This window comes from Manis javanica, chromosome 5 (assembly GCF_040802235.1).
Source record: "Manis javanica isolate MJ-LG chromosome 5, MJ_LKY, whole genome shotgun sequence".
In the NCBI taxonomy this organism is placed as follows: domain Eukaryota; kingdom Metazoa; phylum Chordata; class Mammalia; order Pholidota; family Manidae; genus Manis; species Manis javanica.
Window position 1 is genome coordinate 143,748,224 of NC_133160.1, and position 17,181 is coordinate 143,765,404.

The following is a 17,181-nucleotide window of genomic DNA, read 5'->3' on the forward strand; positions in this document are numbered from 1 at the left end:
CTGAGTGAGCCCTAGCAGCCTGGAGTAAGAAGTAGGGGAGTCGTACAGGCAGGAGTTTGGATATATGGACAGAGGACTTGCTCTCCTGGTGGTGGGACTGAGAGACAACAGGGACAGGCATGGGCAGGATGGGACTGTGAACTAGAGCTGGTCCTGGCAGTAGCCACACCTGCCGGAACACCTGGGAAGGCCAGGTCAGGAGGAAGACTGTCTCCACCCCATTTCCACCTCTGTATTTCTTGTAACTTGTCTTTAAATTCAACAAGCATTTCTTGAGCACTGATTTTGTGTATTATATGTTAGTGTAAATATTAATAAAGGGGAAATCTCACTAAAGTGTAGTCTGGAGGCTAGAAAGGTGAGCCCTTAAGACTCCACATCAATTGTGGGAAAAAGAAAAACTATCAATTACAGACCCCCACCGAGGATCAGCAGCAAGAAACCATCAATTCTGAATATTTTCAGTAGGAAGGAACCATCAGTTACAGACCCCAATAGGGAAGGATGTATGTACATTGCCTCTCTAGAATAAACTGAGTACCTCAGTGACTCAGTCAGTGAGAAGCCCTCATCACACTGAACTCGTTTTTTTCCAGTGGTCTTTCCTTCATAACAACCCCTCCTAACTTCTTCCTTTTTCTCCATAAAATAATATTACCCTCCTTCATTTGTGGGACTTGCCTATAGTTTTGGCATAGCTTGAATGTGTGGAATTGCAATTCTGTGCTATTCATGAATGAACCCATTTTTGCTGGTAAAATAACTGAGTTTTACTTTTAAGGTTAACATGAGTTACTTTATTATACTGTAACATAATTATTTAATATCAGCTTAGCAGTCAGCTTAAGACTCATGTACTTGGAAGAGTTTTAAGAAAAGAATAATGCTTTGTTTCTTTGTAGGGCTCACTGTATACTATATTAGAATTCAATCTTCAGATCGCCATAAGACAGACAATATGTGTTTTTGTTTTGAGAGAAAAGAAGGTTGAGACTTAAGATTCTAAAACCTGCTCCAGGTCACATGGTAAACTCTGGGTAGTGCTGAGTCTATAATAATGGTTTTGTGATTCTTGGATGTGCTAGTACCAAATGAAACTCATGCCCTAGCATACCCTTGGCACATACAGGTGCTGGCAGAGATGAAATTTACATACACGTTTTTGAGGTCAGCAGTGTATTAAAAAGTTTTCCCTCCTTATACACCCATTGGAGCTGCCACCCAGAGCATGGATCTGCTTTGACCATACTCACAACAGCGAAAGTGAAACCATTTTTTTCTCCTTGACTCAGTTAAGATAGGCTATAATTTTCCAAAGGGAAAAAGTAAGGAAAAACAAAAAGATTATACAATAAGTACTGAATTCAAAGAATGAGTTTCAAATAATTTTTAAAGTCTCAGTAAAAGAACCAAAGTATTTATTTGACTAAGCCCTGAATTTTCTTTTCTTCAGATCATCAAACTAGGCAAACCCCGGAGGGCCGCTCCCAGCCCTCCTCTGCCCCAGCTGATGCTCAGAAGTCTGGCTCCCACCCGGAGGAGGCAGACTGCCTGAATATCTAGTTTTTCCGATAGCACCAAACTTCAACCTTAAAAACTGTTTCAAAACTCTGAGATTTCAGGGCTTTCTCCGTCATTCCATTCTACTCTCAGATTTGCTAGGCAGAATCAATGAACAAATGAATGATTCACCCTTTCCAGACTCAAGTTATCATCCATCTACCCTGACCCATGCACGATTCACTCAAGAGCCCTAACTCCTCCTGGACCTCCTCTTCTATACCCTCCCCCAATATACTGTGGGTTTACAGTAACCATTACAGGCACACGATAAGAGCTATCAACTCACAGAAGCGCTGGGGCCTTCCTCCATAGTAGCCACTTGAAATGAAATAGTTTCCAATCACGCATGAGATCTGGATTGAAAACCTTCCTAGATAAAGAGAGCTGCTTGTTTTTATCAAGAGTGGTACTTGCCACATAAATGTGGCACCACATGCTCTTGGGACCAACAGGGGCAAGCAAACTATAAATCAAGCTCTAAAAGTTTAGTAAGCATTAAAAAAAATGACACGAATCTTTATCGATTTAAAGCAACATTAAGGGGATTCTATATGTGAAAAAAATTATGATTTTTAGTTTAAGATTTTGGCACATCTTACGTTAAATAGTGGAAGTACTTTTTATTCTCTGCCATTTTACTGAAATGTGCTTGCTACCTACAGCTTTAAAAGAGGGTTTTGTTTTGTTCTGGTTTTTTTTTTTTTTTTGGCTAATTTTTAAATCAAGTTATAAGTAGTTTCTACTCTATTATTTAGAAATGGAACTTATTAATACCTTGCAATTTGGCTGAATTCATATTTATGTGTTAAACTTTCACTTAAAAAGGGTATTTTTATGCAGTCCCTTCTAGCTAAAAGCACACATCACTATATACATGGCATAATTTGGAAATGATGCCCCATTTCATGCCACAATTCAAGTAATTCTCATTCTCTTGTAACCCTTATACCTCTTATTTCCTAGGGCTTTAAGCAAATGCTAATCTATAATATTTAAGTCCTTCCTCTCTTTCAGACATACTTTAGGTGCTTATGTACAGTATTTATTTCTCATGGTAACCTTATGAGACAGTCATTATGCCCAACTTTCAGAAAAGACAATGAAACTTGAGATTAAATACTCCAGATGATAGCAAGCCTTGGAATTCAAATCCAAATTTAACCCCTAAATTCTTTAGTCTTAGCTAGTACACACTCTAATGCATTTCTTTTATTTTACTCATTTTATGTTATCTATTGCTGCTTAACAAACCAAAATTACTTACATAAAACAATATTCATGTTTCTTTTGAATCTGCAATTGGGAAAGGGTTCAGCAGGGAAGGCTAGTCTCTGCTCCATGTAGCCTGAGTCAGCTGGGACAGCTTCTAGGAGGGGAGGAGGTAGAGAGCCACTTAGAAGAGAGCACACTCATTTTCTTGCTGGCAAGGTGGTGCACCTATCTGCTTCTTTCACAGGGGTCTCTCCATGGGGTGGCTGGCTTCTCAAGAACAAGTGTTTCAAAAGACAAAGTAGAAGTGGCCAGTTTCTACAAGCCTGGACTCAGACAATGGTGCTGTGTCATTTCTTCTGCATTCTATTGGCCAAAAGCAGAGAGAAGTCATAGCTGCCAGCTCTCGATGTGAGGTGTGCTGAAAAATTTGGAAGCCATGTGACAAATCCCCCACACCTTATATGATTTCCAGTTTAGCAGTGATTTCATTAAATTGTGAAATTCCTATTTTATGAATGTTTTCATCCCCCACGACTTTGCAAATAAATACCTCCACACAGTAGCTTCTCAGAGGTTGGAAGATCTGGATCTTTTTTTATTCTTCCTACATATTCTCTTCATTGTTATTACAATTCTTTCTCCATGTAGATTTTTCAGGCTTATGAACAGAAATTCTGGGTTTAAAAGGGAACCTTTTCTTTTCATGTCTTCTCTTCAGTGTTCTCAGCAGATTTTTCTCTTTTTTCTTTAACAATTGGTATCTTTGATGTTATCACTTTTTATCACACAGTGATCTTAATTTCTGAATTGTTTTGATTAGAGAATTTTCTAGAATAATGTCAACTGAGTGTGATCTTTTGCTGAAGGTACACTCTGCTTAGCAGCTAACTAGAACGCAAGTTCTACCCTATGTAAGTGGACTTTCAGTCTATTTAACAGTTTCAACACATTTTCCTCCTTTAGCAAATGATACCTCTCCAAGTTCTGTCATTTGAGCAAGAAAACATCTCATCAGTTATTTCTTGGGTGGACTTTTCATATCTCACTGGCTTGTCTTCTCTGCTTTGGGCAAATGAAACACTACAAAGCCTGGCCCCTCACTGTTGCTTACACTGCCCCATTCACTCCTCTACACCACAGTGTCAGTGGCTGCAAAGACACTGCAGGCAATACAATGATTTATAAGAAGTACATATTTGGTCATTCAGATGACCAAAATATTTTTAGATTTATTTGGTTTTCATCCATAGTTCTTGAAAATGCTTCAGGGCCATAAAGTTCAAATGGGTTGGATGTCTCATTATGTTCACAAAGAGATTTAGACCCCACCCAGGGGGAGGGAATGGTTGCCAGGGGTACAAAGCATGTGATTAGAGAGTGGGAACTTCCAGCTCCCAGCCCCTGGGAGAGAAGAGGCAGAGGGCTGGAGGCTGAATCAGCCAATGGCCAGTGACTTAGTCAGTCATGACTACGCAATAAAGCCCTCACAACAACCCACAACAAGAGCACTTTGTACCTTTTGCATCCTGCTATTTCTGTGTGTGTGTGTGTGTGTGTGTGTGTGTGTGTGTGTGAGAGAGAAAGAGAGAGAGAGACAGAGAGAGATAGAGAGACAGAGAGACAGAGAGAGACAGAGAGAGACAGAGAGAGAGACAGAGACAGGAACAGAGACAGGGAGAGGGTGGGAAGAGAGGTCTTATGCTTGGAGAACCAGAGCACTTTCACGTGCCACCAAGCCAGGCCCCCAAGCTCCACGAGGTTAGAAGCTCATTTATTTGGCACCATGCCCTATATATCTCTTTACTTGGCTGATTAACTTGTATCCTTTATGGTATCCTTTATTAAACTGCTAAATATAAGTGTTTTCCTCAGTTCTGTAAGCTGTTTTAGCAAATTAAACAAACCTAAGGGGGTGTCACTGGAACATTCCATCTGTAGCAATTGGTCAGAAGCACAGATAAATTAACAGCCTGGGGTTTGCAAATGGCATCTGGAGACTGGGTAGGGTGGAGGGCAGTCTTGTAAGATACTTTAACTTGGGAATCTGTGCTGTCTTGAGGCAGACAGTGTCAGAACTGAGTTGAGTTTTCTGACAACCTGCTGGTGTTCGAGAGTTACTTGCTGTTGTGTGTGGGAAAATCCCCTCCTCACTATACACACATCAGAATTGGGTCCAGGAACTCCAACAACCTGCACCAACATGAACAGATCCCATTCCTTACCCACAGCAGACATTATTAATCAATCACTGCTTGCTTTCCCATCAAGCCTGGATGTGGTCCCAAAGCATTTGTGTTTGCAAAACATTTCAGTCAGCCTTGAGGTCTAACTATCAGACTTGTCTTCTAGGATATACACTATTCCCTCTCTGTCCATAATATCTCATCTTCTTCCATTAGGACAATCAAGCCTTTCAATATTGTTCTGATTTCCTTATTTTTATTGAATAACCCTTCCTGCTGCTTAGCCCGTGCATCTATTCTCTGAAATATCTGGAACCATACTTGGGGCCACTTGTAATGCTATTTCCAGTCCTTGGGCCCATTAGTGACCTCAGCTAGAAAATGTTTTCTATTACTTCTATCCCATCCCTCTGGGAATCAGGGTCAAATCCTTGGGGCAGCAGTTCTGGCCCTGGCCTTGGGTTCTAGTCCTGATAGCAGCCTTGTTCTTTGTCCCAGGACCTCAGTCTTACCTTATGACTAGGGTCTGGGATCTTGCCTTTGTTTTGCCAGGTGCTTCTTGCTACCTTCTCCCCCAGCTGCTTCCTCCAACTTCTATCTCAGGATGGGGAACTTGTACTCAAACCCTTTCACCACCTCCATACTTCACACCTGCCCAAACACCTCCAGTTATCACCTCAGTGAACTCCTGAGTTATCCTTCTGACACTCAAGAAAATTAAATGTCAGCATATTGAAATTCAGCTTTGCTCACTCTGCTTTGCTCTCTTTGATAGCAAATGCTTTCTCTTCGAACACCATGCCCATCTCTCAGATATGGGCTTGTTCTTGTCACCTAGAGTTGCATCGGTTTCCCATTGGCCACTCCACATTAGTAGAGTGGTCTGTTTCTTAGTTACATCTTGGTCTTCCTCTTTTGACTCAATATGACCAGCTCCTGCCTGACTGGGATATCAGACATGATAGTTTGATTCCAATTGGCCTTTGCACGGACACATCCCTCTCACAGTAACAGTGCTACTGTTTTTTGTTGTGTCCTGCCTCTTAGGTGAAAGAGCCTAAAGAATAAAGATAAACAGTATGTATCCTACATCCTCTGTAACTCTCCATGCCAATAAGTTAAGAGTTTGGTTGTAAGCAATGGGTGTCTAATAAATATTGCAGCTGATGCTTAGAATAAAGTCTGAAGGAAATATATTTGGTGGCAAGAATCTCTCTGAATGACACTATCCATAATGGATCAGATTAAGCATTATGAAGGACATCCTTTCAATTTTGTGGTTTCATTTCTGAGTTAGATTTTGTAGCTCACCCTTGGAATAAGACACCTGACATCTGGGCTTTGCTCTTTATTTTGAGTGTATCTGTGTCAAAGCCTTTGAAAAATTTTGAATTGAAAATGAGATTTCAAGGAAGTTTTTCATTAGAAGTGGGTATTATTTCTGTTGGGTTGCAGCCAAAGCTGCAGTTTTTTATTATTTTATTAACTTTCTATCATGTAATTCCTTTTTTATAATTCTGCATTAGCCAATACACATTAATTTGCAGAGTGAATCCTGTCTGATTTCTACAGAAAACATGATGGAAGCTAAAGTTTCACAGAAGTAACACAAAGGTGTTGTAGTAATACCAAACTTTCTTCTAGATTGATTGTACCTAACTGAGCACCTATATGTAGTTTTGAGCCACCTACTACATGTCTCACATTTTTAAAAATCATATGACCATTAAGAACAAAACTTGTAGGAATATGAGTCGAAAAGGACTTTAAGCTTACTTTATCAAACCCAATTACTTTGTTGATGAGTTCCTGTTCCTCCGTAGGATTGCATCATTTGCCATTTTAAAAGGTGTTTGTGCTTTATTTTTTTAGTTGTCTATTGCTGCATATCAATCTATCCCAGAACTTACTGGTTCAAAACAATGTATTCTTTCTAGAGAGATGAAGGGACTTTTCTCAAGGAAAAGTATTCTGATACTGATATTTGATATAGTTCCTTTTACACAGAAGGTGTGTCACACGTTACAGATCACTCTTCTGTATATATTTAGCTGTGACATAATTTGGGCTATGTCAAACCAGATATTTAATTTAAATGGTCCTGGGTAATTAAAGGATTCCATTGTGTATGAATGTTAAAACTGAAACATACAAATGTTCATGTTAGGGTAGGAGCCTTTTCCCCCTCACTGGAGTGTAAGACACCTAGGCTCTCTCTACTTCCTTACTCATCCTTCCCGAGACTGGGGTGGGAAGAGTAAGGGGTGGCTTATTGGACTAGCAAAATGTGGGAAGAATAAGCCAGGCAAGCTTGGTTCACTCTTGCCCATCCCCCAGGGAACCCACCTGTGCAGAGAGGGTGGGCTGTGCTCTCCTCCAGGCTTGCCACTGTATAGGGCAGGCCCTCTGGAGGCCCACCACTGCCAGCGTGTGGGTGAAAGGTGGTATAATTCTGGTGTTTAGTATGAGGAAGCCCAAGAGCATTCTTCATTATCTTTATTAGTGAAAATGGTGACATTTTGACCTCCTACCTGAGGACTGTTCCGTCTTTTGTCTGTTTGGAATTCAGGAGGTTCTAGAAGAGCACTGCCTTTAGAGTCACTGTCAATCCCTCAACAAGTCATCAGTATCATCAACACAACGATTAGCACTTGCTGAGCATTTGCTTTGTACTAGGCTACTAGTTTACCCACTTTTTGTGCATTATCTCAGTAAATCTAATTAGGACACACACGGGTCAAAGAAACTACACAATATAACTGGGAGTTTTGGTAGGCTTTCAAAATTGGCTACCATTAATTTTGCCCCTCCTGGTATACACCTGCTTCTCCTCACATCAAGATATGGGGTCTATTTGCCCTCCTTTGGACTCTGGGCTCTCCTTCCAACTTTCATAGACAGGAATAGTGAAAGTGACATTCTAGGACTTCCGGACCCAGGTCTTAAGATGCCCAGCAGCTGCCGTTCCCATTCTCTGGGAAGCCAACCCCCTGTAATGAATCCTGGCCTAGGCTTTGGAGCACTGAAGAGCAAGACATATGAGTGAAGCCTTGTTGGGTCTTCTGCCCAGCCCTGCCCAGGCTTAGTTGAACGCAGTCAAAGAGTGACTCCAGTAGTGCCCCACAGAAGAGAAGAATCATCCTTCTTCTGCAGGCCAAGTCCTGCCCAAATTTCCAGGCAGAGAATTGTGAGAAACAAGAAATCATTGTTGTTTTAAGTCACTAATTTTGGGGTGGGTTGATACACAGCAATAGACAACTGAAACAAATAAAATACAAACCTGCAAACATTCCCCTTTAAAGTGATAAATGGTGTCATTGCTATAGCATAATAAGAATTTTTAAAGATCTGCAGATGATTAAACCATAAAGCCACAATCTATTTGCATATAGTGTATCTATATGGTCCAAGTCATGCTTTCTGTTAAATGTCATTCTAAATGACTCACCTTCAAGCGGACAAATGTAATCACTTCAAGACATCAGCTCCACTCTATTCAAAGGGACAAAAACTCTTCATTGAAGAATAAAGATAATCTCTTTACATTCCCTGCAGAGTTCTTTCCATGGCTTTGCCTCATACTCGATTATCGTGTAGGATACTCTCTACATCCTAGCTCTGTGTGTCCCTCTGGGAAGACTTCCCAGCCCTCACTTGGAGCCCCCATGCTGGCTTACTCCTCTTTGGTGTCTCTTTCATGCTCTGCTTGTATCTTTAGCACAGTGCTCATCACATACATATTATTTATGCAAACTCCATGAGAGATATGTTGTTTTGTTATTGTTGTATTCTAAGCACCAGAACAGTGCTCCATATGGAGTGTGTGCTTCATGAATATTTCCTGATTGAATTAAGTAAATGAGTAAAGTGCCTGGACCCCTTTGGGCTAGATGGTTTCTTGGTGTTGAGTATCTATTACGCTTCCCTTCATTCTCTCCTTGGTGGAAGCCTGAAGTTCCTAGACTTACTTGTTGCCAGATCCAAATGCAATTCTGGTTTGGCCAGAGGGATGTACCTGCATGAGGTCTGGAGGGCAGAGAGAGCCAGTCAAGTTCTTCTGAGTGGTGGTTTCAGCAGATGTGGGTTCGCAGAAACCAGCCAGCTACTCAGCACCCAGTGGCAGCGGCAATACTGACAGTGGCTTCTACAGTGTCGGCCCTCTGGTGACAGCTTTGGCAATGTGGCTTAAAAACCGTTTAGCTCTCCCTTCACTTCTCCAACCCATGTCATGATTTTTGGGATCACCTTGTTCCCTGAAGTATCCAGAGTGATACTTCTGACTGATATGCCCCTTGAGGACAGGAATGCCTTGTCTTTGCACACCCATACCTGCATAGTGTCTGAACCGCAGTGGAAACGGATAATAAAGGTAATAAGGACAGCAATATCAAACATTTAGGTGACATTTACTATTTGCCCAGCACTGTTCTAAGTGCTTTATCCCTATTAGGTTATTTAATCTTTTTCAATAACCCTGCACGGCAGATGCTCCTATTGTCCTCTTTTACAGATTAGGAAACTAAAAACAAAGTAATCGAGCAACTTGCTCAAGAAATCACAGCATTAAATGGTGGCCTAAAGAGTCAAACCCAGGCAGTCTGGCTCTCAAGTCAGTGCCTGTATCTAATACTCTCTCCTGCCTGAATGACATTTGCTGAAGGACTTAAAAATACAACCACAAAAATTTTGACTCATTTATTATAAATGTCCTATATGCATTTATCACAAAACAGCAGTTCAGTATATTCCCCTTTAAGACTCTTAACTTACAAAGACGTTACTGATGTCAAACAGCGGTGTGTGTATGTACTATATATATATATATACATGTACATGCATATATATGTATGTTTTATGCCATGCCTAACAATGTTTTCTGATCACTTATAAAAACAATGAAAACAGAGCCCTGGAAATGATAAGCATTGCAGGGAAAGTAAGAAGGACTATAGTGAAGAATATTCATAAGTTTCATATGAATTTCTTGACATGCACATCTTTCTTCCTCTTCCCTGGGAGCACAAGCTAAAGCAAAAATGACCACTAATTGTGACAACTGTTGGAAAATAATTTATCTTTACTGTGGCTTTTGCCAAAATGTGGAACAAGCTTTCCTACCAAGACCCCAAAGACATGGAGAAAAGAGGGGAAATGCAAAGAATTGCAAAGTAAAAAATCGAAGTAGAAATACAGAGCATCTGATCATCAGTACTGTGGACAAATGTACATAATTCTTAAAGAGGACCAGTGCCTAAGTCTGACTAAGCAGAAAAAGGTACAAAGGCAGATGTTAGAATGTTTTCCTCCACTCCAGATGTCTCTTAATATGCAGACGGAAATCCAGTAACAAAGTAGCCCTGGACAAGGCCATCACTTACTACCCAGGGAGGAGTATCTTAATCTAATGATGCACTTGGAAAGAAAATCTGAGCACAAATCGCCCAATCCCTTCATTCTCTCTCTTTAATAAACCTGTCTTCTTCCCTGCTCCTCATCTTAAAGTCTATTCACTGGTTGGGGTGGGGCTGTGCCCAATCCCCTGCTGATAGTAACTGGATGGTAACCTTGCACAATTCTGAGATTCAGTATTGGGAGACCCACTTGCTTAAAGTTAAAAACCACATTCCCCAATAAAGGACCACAGCCCTTACCTTCAATTCCAACCTCTTCAAAGTGGTGACAATTAAAAAATTTCCCCAATTCATCTGACAGCAAAACCCAAAGTGAGCTGAGTCATTGGTGGCAAAACCTGACCTCATCTGACATGAAGCTGCTCACAGTCCTTAGTTCTCCACTTAGAGCTCTGTGTCCCATATAGGAGCTGAAGCCGCATATGCCTATTTAAATTTAAACCAATCACAATTAAATAATATTAAAAATTCATATTCTTAGTCATACTAGCTACATTTGAATAGCCATATGTAACCATTGCTATCATGTAAGACAATGCAGGTGAAGACCTTCCAGCATTGTAAAAGTACTACATGACACTGCCATGGAGGGAAGTCATGTTTCCTCATACACACATGCACATTTGATCATGGGGTATTACCCTAGGCCCTACAAAATAAACAGTGTATGAACCATTTCCACCAAAAAAAAAATGGAATTCATAATCACATCTGGCTCAAAAGACCATGAATAATGAAGTATGGGCCTGCATCAATTTTTACTGGTAATAGATAATATTTTCAATATTTTCATTTCCTTCTGCTTTAGACTTTACCTGTTATGAACTGAATGGTTGTGTTCCCAACCCTGCCAAATTCATATGCTGAAGCACTAATCCCTAATGTGACGGTATTTGGGGGCGATGCTTTTGGGAGTGAATTAGGCATAGATATTGTCATGAGTATAGAGGCTCCTGTGATGGAATAGCATCCTTATAAGAAGAGGAAGAGACACAAGAGCTCTCTTTCTCTCCAGCAGGAGAGAACATTGCCTTCTTGCCTGTGACCATGGAAGCAGAGATTGCAGGGATAGAGCTACCAGCCAAGGCACACCCAGGATTTCCAGGAGCTGCCTGAAGCTAGGAGGAAGCGGGGAAGGAGTCTGCCCTGGGGCCTTCAGAGGGAGCAAGGCCCTGGTCACACCTTGATTTTGGACTCCTAGCCCCCAGAATCATGTAAACATAAATATCTGCCATTTAAATCCAGTCTGTGGTAAATTATTATGGCAATCCTAGGAAACGAAGGCAGATTCTGGTCCTAAGAAGTGATTGCTTCTGTAACACATACCAAAAAAGGTAGAAACCATTTTGGAACTGGGTTATGGAGTAAGAATGGGTGAGTTTTCAGGTGCATGCTAGAAAAAGCCTAAATTGCCATGGAGAAACAATTAATAACAATTCCAGTGAGGGCTCAGAAAGGAGAGATGTAGACAAAGCTTCCATTTTCTTAGAGTACCCATTGTCATGAACAGAATATGGAGGGTAAAAGCCACTCTGGTGAAGCCTCAGACAGAAATGAGGAATGCAGCACTGGACAGGCACAAAAGGCAATCCTTTTAAAGTAGCAGAGAACTTGGCTGAACTGTGCTCTAGTGTTTTGTGGAAGGTAGAACTTGTGATGAAACTGGATATTTAGCTGAGGAGATTTCTTAGAAGACTATTGAAGGGGTGTCTTAGATTCCCTCTGACTGCTTATGATAAATTGCAAAGGGAGAAAGATGAATTAAGGAAGAAATTGTCAAGCACAAAGGAACCAGAAATGAAGACGTGGAAAATTCTCACCCTATATATATATGCAAAAATGAGAAAGCTTGTTCTGAAGAGAACACTGAGGGTGTGGCTGAACAACCATTTGGTAAGGAGATTAGTATGGGTGTGAGCCATGGACCACCCCAGCAGAAATGTGGCCAGTTTGAACTCATGAAAATAGAGACATGATGAAACAAAGGAAGGCTGTCTGACTTCTAGATGCTATCAGACTAAACCATTGCTACTCGTCTATGAACATGCATGATCCTTCAAGACAAAGGCAGAGAAACCCCAAAGGAGATTGGGAGATCTGGGCTGCCTCCTTGGTTTCAAAGGTGAGAGAAGGCATAGCCTGGGTTTCAACAGAGCAGACAGCCTCTACCCAAGGCCTTGGGGGAAGGGCCACCTGGAGCCTTGGTGGGTGACCCCTTACCCCACAGAGCTACCCCAGTGGGCCCAGAAGGCAGAGCATAAAGCCAAAGAGGATTATTTTTCTTGAGCTTTAAGACCCAGTGGTATTTGGCTTGCTAGGTTTGAGAGTTGCATGGGATCCTTCATCCATGTCTTCCTTCCAATTTCTCCCTATTGGAACGAGAAAGTCTACCCCATGCCTGTCCCACAGCTCTGTTTAGGAAGCACATACTTACCTGGTTTCACAGGTTCACAGCTGGAGAGGAATTTTGCCTCAGGATAAATTATTCCTGAAGTCTCACTCATACCTGATTAAAATTATATTTAGATGAGACTTTGGGCTATAGACTTTAGAGTTGATGCTGGAACAAGGCAAGATATTTGGAGCAAGAAGCATATGAATTTGGGGGGCCAGGAACAGAATGTTATGAACTGAATATGTGTGTCTTGCCCCTCAAATTCATATACTGAAACCCTAACTCTGAATGAGATGATATTTTGAGGTAGGGCCTTTGGGAAGTAATAAGGCTTAGAAGAGATTAGGGTGGGGCTCCCATTATGGGATTAGTGTCCTTATAAGAAAAGGAAGAAGGAACATAGCTGGGCTCTCCCTGCCATGTGAGGACACAATGAGAAAATGGCCATATGAAAAACCAGGGAGAGGGCCCTTACCAGGAATTGGACCTTCCAGCACCTTGATCTTAGACAATCCAGCCACCAGAACTCTGAGAAATAAACATGTTGATGAAGCCACTCAATCTATGCTATTTTGTTGTGGAAACCTGAGCTAAGACATTACCTTATTCTCAGTTGGTTAAGACTCTAGACAGAGAAGATGACTGTTTATTCCAATAATAGTGAGGGAATTATATAGGTCCCTCTCCTCTGCATATCCATGGACAATTCAGGCTAATTGCAGTGGAAGAATTGGTATGTGTTTTAGAATCATGTTCCAAGGAGGCATAAGTGCTATTCTGGCAGGAAGACAGTGGCTAAATGACTAGAAAACATCAAAGAATTAACAGATGCCACAAAAGGGATTTCTACATTGGGTGGAGGTGGGACTAGATGAAGCTCAAGGCATATCCAAGTAAGAGACTATGGGATAACACTGCCTCCCCCACACTTGTTCCTCTCCTGTGTCTTTCATGCCTGGGGATTGGTCAGATGCAGGTAATGCTTTTGGTCAGGAACACGTCCATTAGAGTACAGAATATTTTGAAATTTCTTTCAGTGCCCCTAAAGTTACCTCTTGGGGCAGTTGAAGCAGGTCAGGCAGCCATGTTCCTGTTCTCTCCAGCTTATTTTCTTGTTCATGTGGGGGTAAGACATTTCAGAGAAATCTGGTGTAAACCTAGGCTAGGCCAAAGAATACCCACAGATATATTTTGGGTCCCTCGTAGGCTCCACCTTGTTTCATTCTGCTTTATGAATTCAGGCAAGTAGCTTAACCTGGGGCAGCCTCAGTTTTCTCAGCTGTAAAAGAGAGAGAACACCCCCACCATCCTCACAGGATTTGAGGATGGAAATCAAAATTAAAATACTGAATGAGCAAACATATGAGAAATAATTTTTCTATTCTAAAGATATGTGTTATAATTACCGATGGGGGAAATTCATACAAGTCTTGTAAAACAATACCTATTAAACAATAATCTAAGGGAGACCCTTGCTGGATTCTTAAAAGTATTGCTATGAGTTCAACACAAAGCAGCTTTTATTTAGAGCATAAATTACATTTCTTGTAAAGGAAAGCATGAGACAATGTTCTTTGTCTTGATAGTGAAGAGGCTCTTGAGTATTGGCCAAGAAGCTAATACTGGATCGAACCAAAACACAACCATTTGCTTCCTGAATTGCATCCATAAAGACCTTGTGGTGAAGTGCTACCTCTGACAGAGCATTTACTAAGCCTCTGAGGCTTCACATACAGGTCCAAAAAAAAATGCCCATCTCCATTCAGTATACCCTCAGCTCTCCAATTTGGATAAAATTTGAAGTCCTGCCCCTATTACAACTTCTTTAGTAGGCTTCCCATTTCTGGTCTTTTAAGATCAATGTGCAAGCTGTCCAGCTAAAGCAGAGTGAATGAGAAGGCATGATCAGCTCTTCTTTCCTGTTTGTGTTCCTAAGATTAATATATGCTAATACTTTTATTTCAAGAACCTAGAAAATTTGAAGAATCACGTGTTCAGGCTTAAGAAAAATGACATTAATCTTGAATATTAGTTCAATATTCAGCTGGTTGTATATAAATTCCTTGATTTTTATCCCAGAAATTACAAATTCAAAGCAAAGGCTAACTACTGATGATATTAATGGAATTTTCATTGTATGTCAGAAGCAACTTGTTTAAAGAAAAACATAGTAATTTAGCTGGTTCTACATCAGCTGATTTAAACACTTCTCTTGAGATTTAAACCTGGGGGAATTGAACATTTTAAGACTAAACATTATCTAACAATTTTCTCAAATGCTTTAAAATATTTTAGCAATGTTTTAAAAACACCACTGTAAATTTAAGTTGCAGGTTTTCTTACATCCAAATGGGGTGCATACCTCCGTGGTTTTATCAAGATGTAAGGAAAATCCCGAAGACATATTTGAGATTAAAGGATTTTTAAAATGTGTACTGGAGCTTCCTAAAAGCCTCATTAAATTCTGTGAGAGTTGTAAACTGATAAAAATGACAGTTCTGTTCACCTTCAAAAGTTCACAGTCCCAATACCAATAATTATCTTGGTTTATCTTTTGATTTCCCAATCCTTATTATAATGTGAACTTCACCTGAAATTTTTGCTAGTGTTTTTAAAACAAGTTTTTTTAAAAATGCTTTTCTCAAGCAAGCAGAGCCTTGAGTATTCAAATGATTCTATCAAATGACTTAGATTGTTAACAGAAAAGAAAAAAGAAAGTTGTCAGACCCGAGGTTTGTCAAGTTGCAGAAAAAGGTAGTCTCGGATGTCACACGTCTATTTCAGTCCTCTGTAAACTTATCTTACAGCTAAATACTTGTTTTTCTAGAGAAGAGCAATTCCTGCAGTTTTATCCAGCTCAAGTCAAATGTATTCTACTTTGTCTTCACTTGCTGGGAATGAAAGTTAACGTTCAGGACTGCGAACTGAAAGGCAGTGAGTGATGAGCAAAGAATTAACCACCCGGCGTCCAGCCGCTGTGATTCGTGAATGCAACGAATCAACAAGTTTTCGTTCGGCGCCTGCCAGGTGCCGAGATCTGGGCAGGAACACGACGGAGCAGGCCAGGTTCTAGATGGGTCAGAGCAAGCCCAGGACCCAACTGTGGAGATGAGCTCATGCTGGGCGCTCCACCGCGAAACCAGCGCCGGCCTGAACGCCAGCCTACCCCGGGACCCCACCGCGCGTTTCTCCTCCACCTCCTCAGGCCTTCGGTCCACAAGGGTCCCCTCGGCCCCAGGGCAGAGTACCATCGCACGCACCCGGGGCGACTCTCAGGGAACCTCACGCGCACTTCGCCTCGGCTGGAACAAGTGGAAAAAGAGGGAGCCCCGGTTCAGAACCGGTCGCGGGGCCAGGACCGATTTGCGTTTGCGATAATCTCGAAAAGGAAAACCGCTCAAAGAAAGGGAAACGGGTGGGGATGGCAGGATGCAGCTTCCAGAAGCGTCTGCTAATGCCTCGGACATTTCTTTAGTCGACCTGAAGGAGTGACCCAGGGGCAAGAATGGGTGTCCGAGGGGAAGTCAGCAGGCAGAAGGGAAGAGCGAGAGGAGAATAAAAGTAATTCAAATTTAATTGCCATGCGCTGGGGGCGGCCACGGTTTCAGCTGCGGGAAGGGAGCGCGGGGTATGCACGGCGCACCCGGTTTACCGCGGGCACTCTCCGTCTCGGGCCGCGCGGACCGACAGGACAGACGCACAAACCCGAGTGAGGGACTTACCTTCAGGGTTGGCACTGATGAAGACCCGGACGCTGCGGCCGGCGGGCACGAGGTGAGAAGGCAGGGCGGTGAGGTTCCCGGAGAAAGCTGCCCGCCGGAGCGCAGAGTCCCTAGGACAGGGCAGCTTGGTGCCCGCCCCGGCCGGCCACATCGCCCTCCGGGAGGATCGGCCGCCGCCTCCTGTTACACCTCGGGTGCCTGCGCGCGGCTGTGAGGGCAGCTAGGTCGGTCCCCGCAGGCGGCGCGGCTCAGAGCCGCTCCGAGCCCGAGGCGCCGCCGGCCAGCTCCGGGGCGCACACCGCCGGCCGACGGGGAGCGGCCATGCAGACCCTCGGGCCCCTGTCGCCGCCGCCTTCGCTCGCCACCAGGGCTCAGCTCGAGAGCGGGCGAGCGCGGGAGGTCAGCGTGGCGGCGGCTACGCGCGCGGCGCCCCTTTGCGCCGGGAAGCGCCCGTGCGGGTGGCGGAGGCCGCGGCCATCTCCCCCACGCGCCTGCCGCGGGGACAACGGGACCGACCAGGCGGTGGGGACCGAGCGGAAACAGAAGGCAGACCAAACTTTAGCCAGGGAAGGCGCCCCGAGTTTACCGGAGCCTGCCTCCCGCGGGCGCCGGTGACCCGCGGCGTAGGGTGACGGGCGCTTCGCCGCGGGGGCCTGGGGCTGCTCAGGGGCCTCCCGGGCTTCTCTGAGCACCAG

The 17,181-nt window shown here is 42.9% G+C and overlaps 1 protein-coding gene across 1 annotated transcript in view; it reads right to left on the minus strand.

The window, feature by feature from the left end:
* NWD2 (NACHT and WD repeat domain containing 2) overlaps positions 1-16,637 on the minus strand; it is a 162,296-nt gene extending 145,659 nt beyond the window's left edge. The window contains exon 1 of the mRNA XM_037003083.2: positions 16,487-16,637. Within this exon, the coding sequence (XP_036858978.1) occupies positions 16,487-16,637 (151 nt within the window). The remainder of the gene's footprint in view (positions 1-16,486) is intronic.
* Between the last annotated feature and the right edge of the window lie 544 nt (positions 16,638-17,181).